Source organism: Lepeophtheirus salmonis, chromosome 12 (assembly GCF_016086655.4).
Source record: "Lepeophtheirus salmonis chromosome 12, UVic_Lsal_1.4, whole genome shotgun sequence".
Classification (NCBI taxonomy): Eukaryota; Metazoa; Arthropoda; class Copepoda; order Siphonostomatoida; family Caligidae; genus Lepeophtheirus; species Lepeophtheirus salmonis.
This window is the reverse complement of record NC_052142.2, coordinates 6,260,134-6,280,802: the sequence shown is the minus strand read 5'-3', so window position 1 is coordinate 6,280,802 and position 20,669 is coordinate 6,260,134. Positions and strand designations below refer to the sequence as shown.

General features: G+C 31.9%; 1 protein-coding gene and 2 long non-coding RNA genes across 13 annotated transcripts in view; 2 read left to right on the top strand and 1 right to left on the bottom strand.

Annotated features, from left to right (window-relative positions):
- LOC121127094 (FAT atypical cadherin kugelei) overlaps positions 1–20,669 on the top strand; it is a 75,096-nt gene that overhangs the window by 4,304 nt on the left and 50,123 nt on the right. For all 11 annotated transcript variants that reach the window (XR_011782950.1, XM_071892380.1, XM_071892378.1 and 8 more), the window contains exons 3-4: positions 2,411–2,760; positions 8,938–9,406. Coding sequence is in view for 10 of the 11 variants with exons in the window: in XM_071892380.1 (XP_071748481.1) it covers positions 2,411–2,760; positions 8,938–9,406 (819 nt within the window). In the remaining variant the exon portion in view is untranslated. The remainder of the gene's footprint in view (positions 1–2,410; positions 2,761–8,937; positions 9,407–20,669) is intronic.
- On the top strand, positions 2,767–6,711 carry LOC121127097 (uncharacterized). Its single transcript, XR_005867523.2, has 2 exons — positions 2,767–3,699; positions 3,749–6,711. It is a non-coding gene; the product is annotated as an uncharacterized lncRNA (long non-coding RNA).
- LOC139906863 (uncharacterized) lies at positions 17,031–19,001 on the bottom strand. The gene is made up of 2 exons (XR_011782963.1): positions 18,888–19,001; positions 17,031–18,825 (listed from the first exon to the last, which is right to left on the bottom strand). It is a non-coding gene; the product is annotated as an uncharacterized lncRNA (long non-coding RNA).

The following is a 20,669-nucleotide window of genomic DNA, read 5'->3' as shown; positions in this document are numbered from 1 at the left end:
TAACATTATACAACTCCAGGAAAAGCTGATATGAAGGTCAGTGTGTTATAATTTCTTATGCCTTTTAGAGAGCAGAAATAGTAGTCAAAAAAAAGTCATTCAGTTATACCGTTGTTTTATTGGGCATCCGCTTATCTTGGAAGATATAACACTAAATTTAGTTTATACTTTGTCGACAACTTCTACTAAATATTCTACTCACTCAATTTTTGAGTGATTGTAATACAATTTTAAAGTGACACCGAAGCCGCGATCTGGTGAAAACATTGAATGATGTGCAGCAAGTGAATAGAAATTCCATCAAATACACCAAAATAACCATGTATTCTACAAACGCCATTATAGTGTAATTTTTAATCTGTCCTGTAAGGGAAAATCAAGTGTGGAAAGCGATAAAACTTAACGATCTATTATAACTTTCTTCCCCCCCAAATTATCTCATTGAATTCGAGACGCAGAAGTGTACTTCTACTCTGTTGTACATGGTATAAGAGAGATGCTACACAATTTGAGCCTTTCTTATATGTTTCCTATAAACATTTTAGAATAAGATTACAAAGACTGGGAATGTTTGAAATAATAATGTGCTTGTTTTCAGCCTCATCAAATATATATATGCTTTAAGTTCCTAATCCTTCTTTCTCAATAGCAAAAAGAAAAAGAAAATGTGTATTTTCCACTTTTATTGGCATGTAAGAAATTGATTTAGGTTCAAAAAAGTCCATCGTTAATAGCATAACAGATTTTGATGATCTTTGGCGTATTCAACTTTCGTATTTTAATACCTGCGTTCAGTGTGGACAAACGGAGATAGTCTTCTTTTTTGCTTTATAAATGGAACGGTTTCCCAAATCTATCAACCTCTTCAAACGTTTGATAAATTAAAACTTACGTTGTGGAATTATGACACAACTATAACCGAAGATAAATTTGAACAAATATGTCAATCTGAGAATATCTAAACTCTTTGTCATTTAGGAAATGTACTTGAATCAAAGCTTGAACAGTTTATAACAATTCTAAATACCAATGAAAATGAAGATAAAATTTTCATAGAAAAATAAATTTTATTGCTGAATAGTTAAACAATATATCAAAACTAAACGATTTGAGTGAAATCAGATAGTCTTCTTCGTTCCACACTGCAGTCCACAACGGAAAAGTTATCCTTTAGAGAAACAGAGAGTTAGCTTCAAATGCTTCACAACGACCTGGAAGATCTTTAATGGATTTGAATGTCTTTAATAGAATGAAAATCTTGTCAAATTGTAGAATCAAGAATATAGATTGTTGAGACAGACCCAGAGGAGAGAGACTCTGGACTCCTATTCTATTAAATAAAGGAGCATTGATGGAGTTGTTACATGAGATCCTAACCAAGGAGACGAATTTTCTTAAATTTAATAGCGGAAATATGGATTCCTAATGTCCCAAAACAGGGAGTAGATGAGGAAGATGGATGAAATTTATGACTGAATAGAAGTGGACATCGACAGCTCACACGTACTATCGTAGAGACATTGAGTGAAGTCCAATTCTGTGGAAATTCCCCCTTTTTATATGGCCCAGATATAGTGTAATCAAATTCATAGTAACAACAAATTGTTTGTGTATTCTTTTAAAGTCATATTCTCAAGATTTAATGCAGCATTGACTTAGTTTGTACTAGCAATAAATCTTGCACAGGTTTTTTTCCACAATTTTTGTATCTCATCTCCAATTCTCTTAGCCTATATTTTTGAATGGTTAAATTTATATTTTGAATTTGACTATTCTCATTTTGAGTTTGACTACTCCATTTTGAATTGGAATATTTCCATTTTAACTGGACCATTCCATTTTGAATATGAAATGGTATAGATATACCAGGGGTCCCCACTAAAACTTTTTTGACATATTACTTTTCATTGATTAATATAATTCTTATATTGTTTCAGCTTTTTCACATAGTTATTGAGGAAAATACAAAAGAAAAAAAAAGGTTTTAATTATCTTTAGCCTGTGATAAATTGGATGAAGGGGGAGTTTTTTTTTTATCGATTACATCATTGACAATTTATTAACGTTAATAAATCGAAAAAATGATTTTATTTAAAAAATGTTATTTGGATTGAACAATTTTTGTGATTAACTTTAATAGCTAAAAAATGAAATTGTATGTGGGTCACAAAATGAAGCTTAGTCAAATTGTGAAACAACCTAAGGCTTTTTTATTATCAAAAAGGAAGAATGCCCCAGTTATTATATAGAAATAAAAAAAATTCTTGAAATTATGCCTCTCAAATAAGTAAAAAAATATATGAAGCAACGTTAGGGTTGTAAACGTGTCTTGAGGAAATCAATAGAATAAATTTTTTAAACGTGACCTTCATATATGTCTCTACTTTTTTACTTTTATTTTTTCTCATAGGATAAAGATTCGGGAGAAAATGGTTATATATCCTTTACCTTTGCAAACTTGAATGCTATACCGTTTGAAATCGATCACTTCACTGGGGTAATAAGGTCTACGAAATTAATTGACTATGAATCTGATAAGCGAATTTACAAACTTCGAATTAGAGCAAGTGACTGGGGTTACCCATTTAGTCGTCAAGAGGAGATGGAATTATTAGTTAGAATTCAGGATGTAAACGATAATCGCCCACAGTTTGACAAGACTAAATGCATTGGAAAAATATCTAGAAACTTACCTATAGGATCAGAAATTTTTAATATGACTGCTATAGATCTTGATGAAGGAAATATCGTCTCGTACAGGTATGGAATTTTTAATTTAACATTTTGTAGTCGTATTTAAACCTTGTATTTACCAAGTTGCACATATCCTTGGTTTTTGGAATTAACGAAACTATCTTTAATTAATGTAATAGGTGCACTGAATTTCAATTTCCCAAAACATAAAGCTTTTCTGATAACAAATATAGTTTCATCCAAGGTTAAAAGAAGTACAATGTTAGACCATCATGTAATCGAGTTTGCTAGAATTTTCACTTTTATGTATCGTATCATATGCAACCAATCATATTCTATGACACCACTAATAAAAAACGTGGTGGAAGGCAAACATCAATCGTACATGTGTTATGTATAACCTTGTATTTCTATTAACCTGGCTCTCAAAAGAGCTTGTTACAAGATTGCCCTCTAAAATATATTTTTTTTGTTACAATCCTGCATATTAAAATACTCATGGGTTTCTAATGAACACAGACAAACTATTATAAATTTTTAGGTTTACCATAAGAACTAGCACACGATTATTTTTCCATAATCCCCCCCCCCCAACTAATACATAAGTATTAGAGAAAAAACCCTCATCCCGTTCGACTGAGATACAAACATTATTTTTACAAATAAGTTAAAAAGCATTGAAAAACGTTGAACGAGGTTTAATCAAGACTAAAAACAGCTGGAATGATCCTTTCCCCTGAAAAATGCGAGTTTTTCATGAAATCAGTTGACTTCCTTGGACATTCTATTTCACCGAAAGGTATTAGGCCTCCAGAATGTAAGATAAGCGCAATCCAAAAAGTAACATCTCCAAAATCAAAAGATGAACTTCATAGATTTTTGGGCATGGCAAAATATTACTCTCAGTTCATCGAAAGTTTGTCTCAATGGACAGTTCATTTGTACCCCTGTTAAAGAAGAATGTTAAGTTTAATTGGAATACAGAATAAGAACACGCCTTGCAAGGTATTAAAAATAGTTTGTCTAAAAGTACTCAATTTGCATTCAGAGATAGTTCATTGCCTTTAGCCCTGACGAATGATGCATCTGATACAGGAATGGGAGCTGTTCTCGAGCAAAAAGTAATTGGACACTGGCAACCTCTAGCTCTTTGGTCTCGGGTTCTTTCTTCGACACAACATAAATATTCTACGTTTGATAGGGAATTATTAAGTGTTGAGGAAAGCATCAAACATTTTCTATGGGCTTTGGATTGACAAGTGTTTAAAGTTTTCACGGACCACAAACGTTTAGTCACTGCACTTGACAATTACAATCCCTCTTGGACACCCAGACAGTTCCATACGTTTGCATTCATAGTTCAACAATATTATGGATCCCACTAGCCACACATGTAATACATAACACTGGGAATAGTGTATTTTGAGGTCTTTGCCGGCTTTTTTGCAATATGAAGCACCATCCTTGATTAACCTTTTAAGCACGAAAGGGCATTTAAATACCCTATGATATATTATACCATAAATCCGTAATTGTTTTATTAAATAAATGATATTTTTGCAGGTTGTTCCTGAGTACGTTAGTAATAAATTATTAATAAGGATGAATATGATCTGGTTAATTATCATCAGTTTGTTGTTTGTAATGGCATTTAAGGATTTGTTCAAGCTAAAAAAATAAGCCATTTAGTTTTCATTGTAATAAATATCATAAATACTCCTTCTTCATAAAATAATTTATTTTTCTCCTTTACTTTTTCACGACATAGAGTTCCATTTTTGCTTCGTTAGTCTATATTGCAGTTTAACAGTCGATGATATCTTAGATTTGCAAGAAATTCTCGCATTTCAATGTGGAGAGAAAAAAAACCCCAAAAAATTATGGATCGGATCAGGATTCCGCCAATTCTGAAGATACAAATAGTCTCAGAAGGGGAGGCACCTGTTTTCTTCTTCGCAGTGAGAGTTATGACGATGAAATAATTAGTGATACAAAAAAAAAAAAAATACATACAATGGAAGGGAAAAAAACAGATTTTTTAATTCTTGCCTATTTCAACATTGAAGAAACATCCCCCTCAACATAGAATCATGGGAGTATTTTGAGCAATTCTTTGACCAGAACCTGAGAGATCTCATCATTCTTAAAAGTAATAGGTATGCAAGTCAAAACAAAATGACCTTGGATTTGACAGAAGATGAGCTCTTTGTTTTCATTAGTAGTCTTTTTTTTATCCAGCACGATTCTTCAACAGATAAGAAAAGATACTGATCAAATTTTGAAGTTGTTCCTTATATTTCAACCAATAATATTAGACGATATCTATTTTTAAATATTATGAAAAAAATTAATTTTGTAGACAATCAAAAATTCAGACACTAGAGCGAAACTGATGGCCATGCTTTGAGGCTTTACAGGCATCATTTTGGAAGTTCGGAGCCACAACTGAATATTCACCTATAAATTAAAGTATGGTTCTATATTATGGAAAATATCACGGTTAACAGTTCATTCGAGGAAAACCCATTCGTTTTGGGATATAAAATTTCGAACCATTGTTCTAAAAGAGGATTCTTACATTCCGTTGATTTCTGCGCAAGGAAAATCTATAAGACAACCCTTAAGGGAGAGCTTGCCTTTGGAGGAAATGTTGTCATGCATTCATCAAATTTGGATGGACTGCAAAACCAAAAAGAATACAAATTATTTTGGACAATTTTTTTACAAGCCTTCTATTATTTGATAATTTATCGGGAAAAAGAATTTACGGTATGTGAAGGGCTCGAGAAAACAGACTAAAAAAATATCCTTAACTGAACAAAAAGCAGTTGTTTCAGCAAGTAAGAGAGAAAGTAGATTTTACCTATGAAAAAAAAAAAAAATTTGTTTAAAAATAGAAGGAGGCAATTATCTTATTTTAGCTTCGAACTTCGGATCAAATAAGCTATTATCTACCAAGTGATATTGTGGCTCACTAAAGAAATATATTGATATACTTCAACCCGAAAATTTGAATGAATATAACAAGTACATGGGCAATGTGAATCAAATGGATGAGGTGATGTCGAAATATCGGATAAAGATCCGGTAGACGAAATAGTGCGTACTCAAGTATTTAACAACCTATGGAACTAATAGGATTCAAAAAGAAAAATACATTACAACAAATCACAAGTGTTTGTTACAAAAAAAGAGGAACACTAAGTGTAGATCATACAAGAGCTAAGTGAGACAAATGTTAATTTCTCAATCAAAAAGTTCGCTGAGATTCGTAAGTGGAAATACAGATTTAATTTTAGCGATTTTCAGTCTTTCAAACAGTATCGTTAAACATGAAAAATCTTTTTTCGTTTATTAAATTCTTATTTGTGCTTTTGTGGACTGTGCACCCTTTTTTGTATGATGATGATTTTAAGAACAAAAGTGATATTATCAAACGCAAAAAAGAGTTACTTACATCCAGAATCACTGTTAAAAACGGGGTAAATGCTATAAACGCGAAAATGGTGAGTGATTTTGCAAAAATATTACTTTGAAGGCTGATTTCTCATCAATTTGTCTTGAAAAACTACTGATATCACATTGTCTGCTCAATTAACATTATTTTCCATAGAGGTTTAGAGGTCATGAAATTTGAGAAGAATTGCTTGGCTTAGAAACTTTGTCTTCAAATACCACAAAGAAAGATATATACGAGATTGTGCTAACTATGTTGCGTGAAAGTTAATCTTCTACAATTCTGATATTGTCAGGGATGATGGCAGGATGAAAAATGATCCGAAGAAGAAAATCAAAGCATACTACGCCTTATACGAGAGTAGAGTCGACTCCTTCTAAGTAGGAATACATTGATCCATATATAAAACAATGAATATACTCAAAGTTGAAAATATGAAGGAATCCATTCACTTTAGGGTGTGGATGTCAAATATAAAACAAAGATACGTAAATTATGTACTAACTACACTATAAAGTTATAATCATAAAACGAAAATATATAACAATTTGAAATCTAAATGTAATTTTAATTTTACAATTGTTCAGGCCTTAATTCATTAAAAGCGGAAGAATTATACTTTTATTTTCTCTACGAGTTAGGCCCTAAAGAAGATAGAGAAAATCGGAGAAAAAATTGTTAACTTAATCATCCATTTTAATAACTGCTCCAATTCGGAATGCTGTATTCCACGAAGAACAATGTGAAAATTCCTCTGAGGAAAATTACAAGGGCTGATAAGATAGTAGAAAATATTCCTTCCTTAGGAAGTAGATTTCAGGATTGAAACAATGAAGAGATCAATTCCTAGTGATTTGGGAATTTATATATATCAAATGTAATTAACAGTTATATTATTAAATTTGTACAAAGAAAGGTATTATATTATGATATTAAGATATGATGAATTCAGAAAGCCAGTATTCGAATGTTCATCAATTGTAGACATAGATCTAAATTGGAAAACCGATATACGAGGGCTGTTTGAAAAGTCTGTAGTGGGTGCAAAATGCCCCCACTGCCCGAAAGCACGTATGGGTATAATTGAAATCACTAGTGTTATATAGTTACTGCACGTTACCTCACTACTCAAAAAGGGTTCACAAATAGTTTATTATTTAAATAGAGTTAAAAGACATCAAAATCGCTAAGATTATTAAGATAATGTTGTCTTTTTGTTAGTATATCATCTTAAAAATTGGGATCTCCCACAACCCCCACAAACCATGTATGTTACAAAGGCCATTATGATATCATTTTTATTCTGGCCTCTGTAAAGGAAATTAATTGTTACAAGTAGAATAAATTTCCATATTATTCTAACTTTCTTACTCACAATTATCAGCTTCATTTCAAAACGTAGAACACCACTTATACGCTACAATTCGTGATATAAGAGATATATTCTTTATAGTTTTCTACAGTTATTTGAAAATAAGATTACAAAGACTGAAAATATCAGATAAAAAGGTACCTGCTTAGCTTCATCATAAATATGTATATTGGATGTTCCTTTTCTTTCACTCTCAATAGCAAGGTTAAGATAAGAAAGATAAATGAAAAGTGTCTTAGTAAAGAGGGGGTGAGGCTATATTTTGATTTCTATACATAATATTGTTTTATGTTGAACATAATGTAATCTAGCATTCATTACAATGTAGCATGTATGAGTACTTGTATTTTAATATCCATTAACTTCTAATATAACTTATTATCTTAAAAATAAGCGATTTATAAAGAATTTTACCTTTTTAAGGTTGTATTTAAGTAGTGGCTACATATATAAAAAGTCCCAGACACTTTGATCAAGTCTACTTGAAGATTTAATTCCAAAAATATATTTTATTCTTTAATATCTTGTTTCTTCTCATATTTTGTATATAGTATGCAGAAAGATCTTTTGTTTGAGTTAAATACGGGAACTTGGAAGCCTTGACCAAATGTTGGTAATATACGAATAATATAGATTGGTTCATAAATATTTAATAATGTACTTAATCACTAAGACTATTTATCAAAAAAAAAAAAAAAAGGCATCTGGTGGGTCATCTCTGGGGGAAGGGGGGAAACTAACACCTAATGGGTGGTCAGTTGGAAAATTTAGATTATTAATGTAATGAAGGGAAGAAGAAAATTTATGTGCCATCCCTAAAAAGTATTATTTTATATTTGAGTCGTACAAACGTAGCCTTTTCTTTAAAAAAATAAAGTAAATCATTATTTACTTAAAGAAAACAAGTTATTCGAAAAACGGTCAGCATTTCATTTAAAAAGTCATTTCAAATTGGATCGAAAAAATGAGTTATCAGTCAGAAAATTTGAAAAAAAAAAAAAAATCATATGATTTTTAACTTATAAATTAAAAGTCCAGATGATATGATACAACTGTCACAAGGAGTGATAATTATATTAGTAGTATAATTCAGTTCTTAGAAAAAATTAAAACTTTCCTATAAACATTTATTAGTCCATGAAATTTTAGACACCTAGAATAATCACTTATGCAGCTCAGTTTGTTTTTCTTTATTTCACCTTTCAAGGAATGGAGTTAAAAATCATGCTACTCTTGTTTCCCCTTTTTTCAACCAACCACTCATTTTATATTCCACTCATGTATGAATTAAATTTCTGCATATTTATTTAGGTCTCTAGAATTCCATTACTATTCATACATTTCCAATAATTATTTTTTTATCAAGAAATATACTTTCCTTGTTCACTCCTTTATTATTACTTATTAACTTTAGGATTGAATCTGGTAATGAAGATAGTTGCTTTGGGTTAGACAAAATGCACGGAACACTGTCCACACTATGTGATCTTCGTTTCCAGTCTATTTCAAATCGCGAGATAAATATTACTGCGTCAGATGGTCAACATTTTTCTGATGTAATGAGTGTTAAAATATCTTTATTAAAAGATAGCTCTTTACTAACTCTAAGAAGAAAATTAAATCAAATTTCTTCAAACTCTAATAAATCGCTGTTGCTCTCTTGTAAAGATGCTGATGTACCCCGAATGTTATCTAATATTATAGCTTTAGAAGATGTAAATAATATGGAAGCATCAAAGGTTGATGGTAATCCAATTGTGACAGATTTCAGGATTGATTCTATAAAAATGGAAGTGAATATTCATCCTCCTGTAATTATTAATAATTATCCCTCCAATATTACAGTGAAAGAAGCTACGCCGATTGGGACGAAATTATTCCAGGTTTGTCTTTAAAATAGTTGTAAGCAATTTTAACTGATTTCTTAATTAAGATAACTCATATTCATATTTTGAGAAAACATGATGAAAGTTTATACAAAAAGAGACAAAGAGAACAATCTTTAAAAATGAACCAATTAGTTTGACCTCTAAAATTATATATAATACAATCCTTCCCCATATTTTGTATTATTTTAATATGTATTGTTTCTATGTGTGCACTGGGCTTATTTGCTCAAAAGGAGGTGATAGTGGTGTCACATTACCAATTAAGTGGCTATCATTTCACTTTCAAGGTGAGTCTTTATATCTTTAGAGAGTCTAACTTTACGATGTACTTGATTTTGGATCGGAAGGATGAAAAATTTATTAATAAGAACTTTGCTTATTATAATCCTTAAACTTTAACATATATCCTTCAGAAAGAGATTACGCCACTCTATAATTATTATTTTAAATATGAAACGTTGCCTTTTGCATCATTTATAACATATCATAATGTTACAAGTGTAAGAACTTGTTGTACTGAGAGTATAATTGGGTATTATCATCGGAATGATTCCTGCAAGATATGGAGTGGAATTTGTGTTTATTTCCTTCATGACAAAGCTGCTCGTAACTAATCTAATGAAACGTCATGATAGTTGTTAACACTTCTGAGTAGCTAGAATAATCAAGTTACTTATTTGTACTTTTCTGTTTCTTTCTTCTTTTTTTCCCTTAATTATTTCAGTTTATGTATTTGGGGTTATAGCTAATTACTTATTTATATATTTTTTCTTTTGATCATCATTTTATTCGGGTAATACCTTTCTATTATTTTGAATTATTTATTTAAATATTCTAATTAAAATTGATATTTTATTATTTTTGAATTTATCCGATAATTTAAGTTCATGCCTGAATATAAGGAAAAACAACTTAAATTTTGTTAGGTTTTGTGAGATAATATTTCATTCCGTCGCACTATTTATTTATTTCGTTAGTGATGTAATCGGTGGAAGAGAACCTAAGAGGATTGAAAAAAAATTGCTTCCTTAATTTTGTGAGGAATATGAACTTTTCAACTGAGTTGCAACAAAGTTTAGTTGAAGCTTATTTTGATGGTACTATACAGGAGAAAAATCATAGGGAGACATTCTGTTGAAATTACCGTTACCATGGTTCAATAGACTATTGGCGAAAACAAGGATATCAAAATCCACTTCGTGACATATCGGGCTTAAGAAGATTGCTAATTGCGTTGGAAAAGTAATAATTATTTTTCATAAATCTAAACTTTGCCATCAAATATCTAATTAATCGGTGTAAATGTACTGTTACTACATAATTGCAATAATTGCAAATGAGTTACGGCCAAGAGTCTATTTTTTTTTTTTTTTTTTTTTTGTAATAAAAGATCTGGCGGTGTATCGTTGCCTGTGAGGAGAATTCCAATGAAAACTTTTAACTTTTCTTAACTTTCTAATATTACAAAGTTGTAACTTTTATTTGATAAAGATTATTCAAAAATTACTTTGACCCTTAAAAATGAAGTTTTGCATTGTGAGCTTTTCTTCATATCATAAAATGTGTCCACAATTTTTAGGATTTGAAGTACTATACTAGTAAGTTCTGACCCCTATGAGTCGATGTTCACTGCTGAAATTGTACTTTAATTGTTTCCTCTAAGTGGCGCAACAATTTATCCTTATTTGAGAAAATTATGAATATTTAAAAATTAGAGGGGGTAAAAAGGACGAATATCACAAATGAAATATTTTTTTTAATAAAGAGACGGAATTTACTATTATGGCGATTATGGACTTTTCCAGGTATAAGCCTGAATGATTGTGATCACACACTTATAGAATATGAGTTGGTTAAAACTCTTGCGAAAAATTGGCAAAATCATTCTTGAAGTTTGGCTAAGGCGTTCTTTTGTTATATTTTGCCATAATGTTTTCTTAGTATTTTTTGCTCTTATGCAATTTTTTGATGAAATATGAGTGGCAGCTATTTCTCTTGAAACTATTTCAATGCAAAAAAAAAAAAAAAAAAAAAATAAGTCTATTCTAAATGGAATTATGGCTTCTCCCTTTTGATGGACTTTTGTAATGGACCCAACCTGGAGGAACTCCCAAAGGAGTCTTCGCACCTCCACAAGTCTTACATTTTACACACGTTGTTTCTTTGATGTCCTGACCAAAAAATTTCAAAATCAGTGATGGTGACGAGAAGTGTGTGTATATTGAGACAGATGGATAAGAAATTAATGGTTTAGGATATGTGTTACGTTAAAAGTATAAAGAGGGATGGAAGTTAAAACAATTTGGATCTCGATTTTTTGTCTAGTGCAAAGACAAGATATGCCATGATCGAGTTGGAATGCTTGGTAATTTTGTGGGCAATTAAGAAGTTGCATTCATTTTTGGTTGGATTATCTACATTTACAGTTATAACTGATCATAAAACTCTGATCCTTATTTTAAATAGTTACAGTATAGATATGGTTGAAAATGCAAGATTGATCCAGTATAAACTTAAGTTGTCCATATATCAATTTAGGGCAGAATGGAGGAAAGGAAAAGATTGTGAAATCCGGGATGCATTGCTGAGGATACCTGTGTTATCTTCAGAAGTTAATGAAAATATTGAAGAACAAATTGGTTATCATGGAGACAAAGTAACACGGATTGCAATGATTAGAGTTGGTCAATCAGAAAAAGAAGAAGAAAATAGTTGATCCATTAGTAGATGGTATTAGTGAGAAGTCTTCAAGAGATCAAGATTATATCGACATAGTAAATGCAATTGAAAATAATGTAATTAGAGATGGAGTGAAACCTTACATGAAAATGTTACCTGAATTGAGCACTGAGGGAGTCCTTGTTTTATATAAAAATCGTTTTACATTTGCAAAAGGTAAACGGAAAGAAATTTTTGAAAAGCTTCATTATTTACATCAAGGAATAGAACGGGCAAAGAGAAGAGCCAGACGAACTGTTTATTGGCTGAGAATGAATATGAAAATTCAAGAAATGGTATAGTCATATATGAAATGTATAGAAAGGTTACCATCTTTAACAAAGGAATCATTTTTTTGTGATCCGACTCCAATAAGACCGTTGGGAATTCCATCTGCTGACTTGTTTGAGAGTAAAAGTAAACATTATATTGTTTACAGTGATAGACTATTGGGTTACCCATAAATTGAAGATTTTCCTAAATCTAAGGATGTAATTGTAGTGTGGAGGAAGAAATTTTTGAGACTGGAATTCCTATTAAGTTGAGGACAGATCAAGGTCTACAGTTTAATTATAAATAATTTAAAGTGTTTTTGAAGAGATGGAACATAACTTGGGACTATCATCTTCTCATTATCCTAAGTAACGGCCACACCGAAAGTATAGTCATGTCAATGAAGGCACTATTGGAAAAAGTAAATGGAAATTATGGGTCAGAAGTGTTATTTCTTGGGTTACTTGAGTTTAGAAATGCCCCGAAGACTTGTATCAAATTTACAAGACCGTGTTAAAGACTGTGGCAAAATCTTCAATTTGACAGTCCATGCGTTTGTGGAATCCCAAGCAAGCAGGTTTTTAAGGCATTTTATAACATAATCTGAAAGATATCTCAAAATACACCTCGAATGCTTGGAAGGGTATTATACTTTTTGGACTCAGTAGACGTGGGACTATCTCAGATACTAAAGCAATAGAGTTTGCCATTCTTACTGCAAAGGATTTTACTGCACAGAAGATTACATTGTATGAACTGTTACAGCCTTCTTAACTAAGGAGTATTTTACTAGCAGCTGCAACAAGATATGCTACTTTATCCCTGAAAATACGTTCCTGGGAATCGATTAATCTTGGGGGATGGCTGGGAGAATTCTCTCTTAGCAATACAATAAGTTAATTAAGAAAAATAAAAAAAATTAACAAGCCCGTTTATTCTGTTTTAGCTCCTTCATTGTTTGATTATTATTATTTTTAATGTACCTCTGAAATTTTAATTTAACATTGTCATATAAATTTTATTCTATTTTAAAAAACTTATGGACAATATATTTTTTCATGTATCTGTGTATATGCATTAGCTTCGTTTTAATGTATTGGTATATTAATGAGCGGTGAATTTAAACATATAAAAACTCATCGTGAAAAAAATATTGTTATATTGTACTCCACATAACAAATTTTAATATTGTAATAACTTTTGAGGCCACTCACTTGAGATCGGTAGCTCTCCAAAAACCATAGAAGAGCAGTTTAATGGGCTTCCTACCCAATTTGGACCCCACACTGTCATGAATTTCTTTTAGTATATTAATTTAGGGAGCTGCAGTCCCTATAATTATGCAATATTCGTATTTTCCCATTACATTCTTTGCAGATTGCCTGCTCGTCCTTGAAGAGTCCCTCTGTGAAAGAGACCTGAGAAGAGATACTATATTTCAATTAGATCTACTTTGGTATGAGGATATGATCCCAAACACGCTTGATGAAGTCCTTTATTTTCTGTTTCCCTTGCAGCTTCCATAAATTTGCCTGTGTGATCTTGTCAAGAGATGTTGTACCTGATAGTTGACTTTGAAGTGGTCCCCATTGCTTTAAATTTAGAAGTTTTGTCGCTTCAAAAATTAAATAATGATGTTCAAGAAATAATGTATATTAGTTCGAAATTGATCAAGATATAGAATATAGGATAATAAAATGTGAATAATACCAAAAATTCTTTCAAGAAGATGTTAAAATCATATTAAAAATAAAATGGGAATATTTCTGGTTTTATAACATACATAATGTAGCAGACCTTATAAATTTTCAAAACCTCTACTAATAGAAATAGAACTGAGGGGTTTGAATAAGCGACTAAAAGATTTTTTAAACTCGTATCTAAAGAAAACCTTGAAGGGAATGTTCTTCGTGGACATTCGTCATCTGCACGCGAGAGTTACTTTGGATTAGGAAGGTAAAACTGTGAAGCAGACCTTTTTTGACTTCCAAGGAAAGACAACTCAAATACGTTATTGCTATATTTTTCTTTATAGCCCCTTCAAAAATGGTAGAGGGCTGTTAAAAGAGTTATTCTCTATGTAGTGAGAAGAACGCGAGAAAATATTTTTATGGATTGCTCACTGGGAAGACAACGGTCTCAAAGTACGCTCAGGAGGTGGAAAAGTTCATTACAGGGAGGTTCACGGAGAATGAAGGCAATAGATCAATTACTTAAGGAGATAATCGCTAGGAGGAAGGTAAAGACTAAAGGCCTCTTCCTGGCCTATAGCTATAGCTTCTGTCAAAAAAGTCCAAGGAATTGTTATTTTAAATTGCCCGCACTGAAGGGATTTAAAATCATTTTTTTCTAGGTCGGCAGCACTGTCTTTCATTATGCTACTAAGTTTGAGCTCGATCTGTGGACCAGTTTGCTTGCAACAGCTGGATAAGTCAGTCTATCTTACTAATGCTCCACTATTTTTAGAATGAACGAAATTACTGAACGAAGAGTTTGCCTTAAACTTTGTGTTGCGAACGAAAATTCATGCCCTGATGCGTTGAAAATGTTAAAAAAGTTATTGGGAATCAGTTTTATCAAAAACCCGTTCATATGAGGGGTACAAAGTGTTCAAGAAGGGGCGTGAGATTGTCGAAGACATGCCACGTTCTGCTCATTATTTTCTTTGATATCTGCGGTCCGGTGCATCATGTATTCATTCTAAAGGGTCAAATGGTCAACAAGGATTACTATTTGGACGTACTAAGGCGTTTGTGTTACAAAATCCGTCAAAAAAAGACATATTTATGGAAAAACAACTCGTTTATTTTATACGACGATAACGCACCATCGCACAGAGCAAAATATTGAGCAAATCCAAAGCCAAGCACGCAATAAATACAATAGATATATTCATCTGATTTAGCTCCGTGTGACATTTCTTTGTTCCCCAAACTTAAATTACTACTACATGAAACCCGTTTGGGAGTCTATTGAATCCACAAAACTAAATTTGTGGAAGAGCTAAAGGCCATGGCAAAAAGTTCTTCTAAAAAATGTTTTGTAGACTGGAAAAAACGTTGTCATTTGTGTATTGCATCTAATGGAGATTACTTTGAAGACGACAAACTAAATTTTAATGATTAAAATTTGTGTTTTATTTTATAATTTCAAGTACTTTTTTTAACAGAATGTAAATAATATGATTAGGAAATTATATATAGCATGCGTTTAAGTAGGTCATTGCAATAAAATTACATCAATAATATAATTCCACAACTTCCATTTATTTATTTTCTTCCTTCCCTCCCAAAGAGGATTAAAAATAAGTAAACCTCCCATTAAAAATTTTCCGAGATATAGAAGCAGGTCAATACAAACAGACAACGCTCCTTGGTTGGATGTTATTTGTCAACAGTGTTATTAAAAATTATTATCTGGCCAGTGCTGTGCCTGCACATGAGAAGGAGTCCATGATATTAATCAAAATGGACACGTAGCTTTGGATTCCAAGTGGAATAATTTCATTCGTATGCTTTGCTGTGCAGAGCACTTCCTGGACCTTGGAAACAATGTTTTCTGTTTTGAGATACTCATCATATGTAGGATATGTGACGACAAGCCAATCCAACTGGGTGAGTCTCCCTCCGAAGTGGCACTAATGACAGAATGAATACTTTCTATCCTACGGACTCACTCTCGATTTATTGATAAAAAGTGAGTATGTTGCCGACATATACCTGAGCCACTTCTGATGAGAGTGGCTGAAGGGTTATTTAAAAATTCATAATTGGTTTCCTTTTGTCATGTCGTTTTCTAGGTTTAGTCTCTCCATTCTTCTCCGAAAGAGTGTTCAACAGCAAGGTTGTTGGAATAGGGGTATCTTATTAATTTACTAAAAACAGTTTTTAATGAAATATATGCCGGTGTTGGAGGGCCTGAACGCTTCTCATCCGCCTGTGACTCTTTATTATCATTCCAACAAAAATATAAAATATTTTATTACATGTACATTTTATTATATTACGTTGTAAAAAAAAAAAAAGATAATAACATGATAAAAATTTTTTTTTGAGGAAGAAGGAAAAAATATTCAGGTCCCGGACTTTTTATATTGAGGGCTACGCGAATATAACTCAAATTCTACCAATCAACGGTTAAAACACTGATTAAATTAAACGAAACAAAAACATAGATAGTTGACAAGAAAATACATGTAAATTTTTTGTGAAAGTGAGGTGTAGCACCGTGAACTACAAAAATTTATTTTACTAGACAGAAAATTATTAAATTTATAGACAAAACTTCTCACAATAAATATATATATTTATGTATATATAATCCTGCGGACTCCCCTATATGTAAAGTTGATAATATTGTAGAGAAAAACGCGTGCAAGGAGAAGGGGGGAAAGACATATGGTATCATTGTTTAAAATACTGATGTGATTATCATTTGCCTGCTTTATTATGGTTTTTGAGGGTATAACGAAAGTATTTATTAGCAAAATGTTTAATGAAGATATACTACGTATAATTGACTTAGACGTTTTTTATCCGTTACAGTAGATTTGAAAACGTTCCACTCCATGGAATCGTAATTCATTATGAACCTTATTCTCAGAATAATAGCTAATGAAACGACAAAGTAGAGTATTTCGAAATATATTTGAAGTTCCAAGTTTAAAAAAGAAGGCTTTAATTAAATATAATCTACATAATAAAAAATATACCATCATACATTTATGTTAAATATACAAAATTAGACAATTGGAATCATAAAGGGTGATTTTTTAAGAGTTAAGTTTTTCAGTTGGCAGCACTGCTTGATAATGGCGTCCTTACGTCAGCTGTTAAAGTGGAAAGTTTTCAGTATACTCTGCCATTTCATCATGGAAAGACTTACAAATGAGCAACGATTGCAAATTGTTGAAATTTATTATCAAAATTCGTGCTCTGTGAAAAATGTGCATCGTTTGTTACGACCATATTATGGTCGTCATAATCGACCTTGTGAATCGACAATTCGTGCTGTTATCACCAAATTTCGCACGAAATTTACTTTGCTGGACATTAAACCATCGACTCGCATGCGTACAGTGCGTACTGAAGAGAATATTGCAGCCGTAGCATCCAGTGTTAATGAGAATCGTGAAATGTCAATTCGTCGCCGTTCTCAGCAATTGGGCTTGTGTTACTCAACCACATGGAAAATTTTAAGTGTCGATTTGGGTTTGAAAGCCTATAAAATTCAGCTTGTGCAAGAATTGAAGCCTAATGACCTACCACAACGTCTAATGTTTGGTGAATGGGCGTTAGAACAGCTCGATGAAAATCCGCTGTTTTATCGAAAAATTGTGTTCAGCGATGAGGCTCATTTCTGGCTCAACGGATACGTAAATAAGCAAAACTGTCGCATCTGGAGTGATGAACAGCCACATGCTATAAATGAATTACCGATGCATCCCGAAAAATGACAGTTTGGTGTGGTTTATGGGCTGGTGGCATCATCGGTCCATTTTTCTTCAAAGATGATCGTGGAAGAAACGTTACCGTCAACGGCGAACGCTATCGAGCCATGATACACGACTTTTTTTTGCCCCAGTTAGCTGAGTTGAACTTGGTTAACATGTGGTTTCATCAAGACGGCGCCACATGCCACACAGCTCGTGAAACAATGAACATGTTGAAGGATGAATTTGGTGAGCAGCTTATCTCACGAAATGGGCCTGTAAGTTGGCCACCAAGATCGTGCGATTTAACGCCTCTTGATTATTTCTTGTGGGGTTATGTAAAGTCGTTAGTCTATGTGGACAAGCCGAACACGATTGAAGCCTTACAGGATAACATAACACGCGTGATTCGTAGAATACAGCCCGAAATGCTCGAACAAGTGGCGCAAAATTGGACCTTCCGAATGGACCATTTGAAACGGAGCCGCGGACAACATTTAAATGAAGTTATCTTTAAAACGTAAATGGCAAAGGCTAATTTATTGATTTCAATAAAATTTTTGATTCTATGCTGCAAATTTAAGTGTTTTATTCGATTCTTAAAAAAACAACTCTTAAAAAATCACCCTTTATAAGTAACAACAAATAATTATTAATGATACAGTAAATGTCAAAATCATAAAATTAGACAATAAATATACAAATAAAAAAAATGTTAGAAATAAATCCACCTTAAAGATTTAGAGCAAAGCTAATTATGTAGTAATGTCCGACGATATTACTCCTTATTAAGAGCATCAAAAAAGATTTCCCCCATTTATTTATGATAATATAACAACATACTATTGTGATGAAGGATATACGCAATTGCTAATTATAATGCTAGACCCAATGTAACTACCCCAGTTGTTGTGCCCATTTAAACAGTTGTATTTGCCTTTTATGAGTTTTCTGAACACCATTTCTTGGAGCCTATCAACCATAGCTAAGCCTTAAGTGATAAAAAAGTAATATTTATTGACTATGTAATATTGGAAAACCTAATTATAATACCCAAGTGAGGAAACTAGTCTGAGACAAACTAGTTGCGAACCATCCAAAGCTACTTCCCCTGTTGTTGTGACCATTTAAGCAGTTGTTTTTTGCCATTTAATGAGTTGTGTATCATAATTTTTGATATGTTTAGCTAAAATAGAATCATATTATGTAGTTAGATTTAAAAAAAATTGAATACTTACTGTTAGATAGTACAAAATTCAGAGTTCCATTTCGATATTCGTAAATACTTTTTACTGATAACTTGATCGTCATTTGGTGTGGATGACTCAAAACATTTTTATATGTATCTCTATAAATGACATCAGTAACAACATCCTCCATTAATTTAATGATGGTTCCTCGGGAAGGGATATGTTTACCCTTGTATTTCTCCATAAATTTTTTGAACTTAGATAATTAGCAATGGATAAGGGTATATTACATGTAATAAGTATCTTTGTGAGATCAGAGTTAAAGTCTGACTTAATGTATTCATCGTTAACTTGATTTTATAGATGAATCTTGTTATGAGATGAGGATATTCGAGTGGTGTGTAATTCTAGACAGGGGACTAAAGGCACATTTATATCGACAAATCCGACAAACCATCTGTTACTCATCCGGTAAGTATTTTCCAAATTTCTGGGCCTCCATTTTCTGAAATCCAGACAGAAGGAGAAGTTATTTTAGGCATTTTATTCAGTTCTCTATCGACTATCACCATGTAATATTATATTAATATTGAATAATAAAGGCGGGAATGATAACGTTCATGATTGATAGAAGAAGATGTATATTATTTAATCAATGATTCCATAAGTATTTCTTCTCTTCTCCTCGCCAGCTTTTCTATTCTTACCAAAATTATCACCCTTACTCATAGCAAACTTGTTGGGAGTCAGATATTCCAAGATACAGAAGGAAGTCATCAGAGCAAATCATCACTAAATCAAATCATAGAGGAAAGGCACATTTATTTCGACAAATCCGACAAACCATCTGTTTCTCATCTGGTAAGTATTTTCCAAATTCCTGGGCCTCCATTTTCATAAATCCAGACAGAAGGCGACGTCATTTTGGGGATTTTATTCAGTTCTCTATCGACTATCACCATCTCATATTATATTAATATTGAATAATAAAGGCGGAAATAATAACGTTCTTGATTGATAGAAGAAGATGTCTATTATTTTATCAAAGATGCCATGCGTATTTATTCTTTTCTCCTCGCACACTTTTCTATTCTTACCCAAATTATCACCCTTTTCTATAGGAATAGAAGACGACATATAGTTCTTGCCGTCGCGGGGTATTACTTAGAAACCACGAAATTTATTGTTTTTTCCTATTTCTTGCACAATTTTTTATTTGTTTCCTTTTATCTTTTTTTACATATAGATTATTATCTAGTATATGCGTATATAACAATTAATAAATCATTTAGTATATGAATTCTTGAGGGGGACAAAAAGAAAGAAGAATAAAACTTTCACTAAATTTTTTACCATATAATGATAATGTGATGTACAAAATTACTTAAAGTATTTTAGTTTTACTTTGAAAGAATAGTTTGAATTAATTATATAATAGTAAAAATATAGTATTTAAATTAAACTCATCTGTTTAGTCAAATGAAGTTCGCCATTGTTTTTTCTGTTGTAAACCATGAAAAAAAAATCTTACTATTGCAAAAATATAATAAATGGCCGGAACCCCAGCTTACAGGCAATATATAATAAATATATTTAGTCTGGGTAATGCTTATAGGTACTCAATCTCCTTAGAGCCTAATGGACC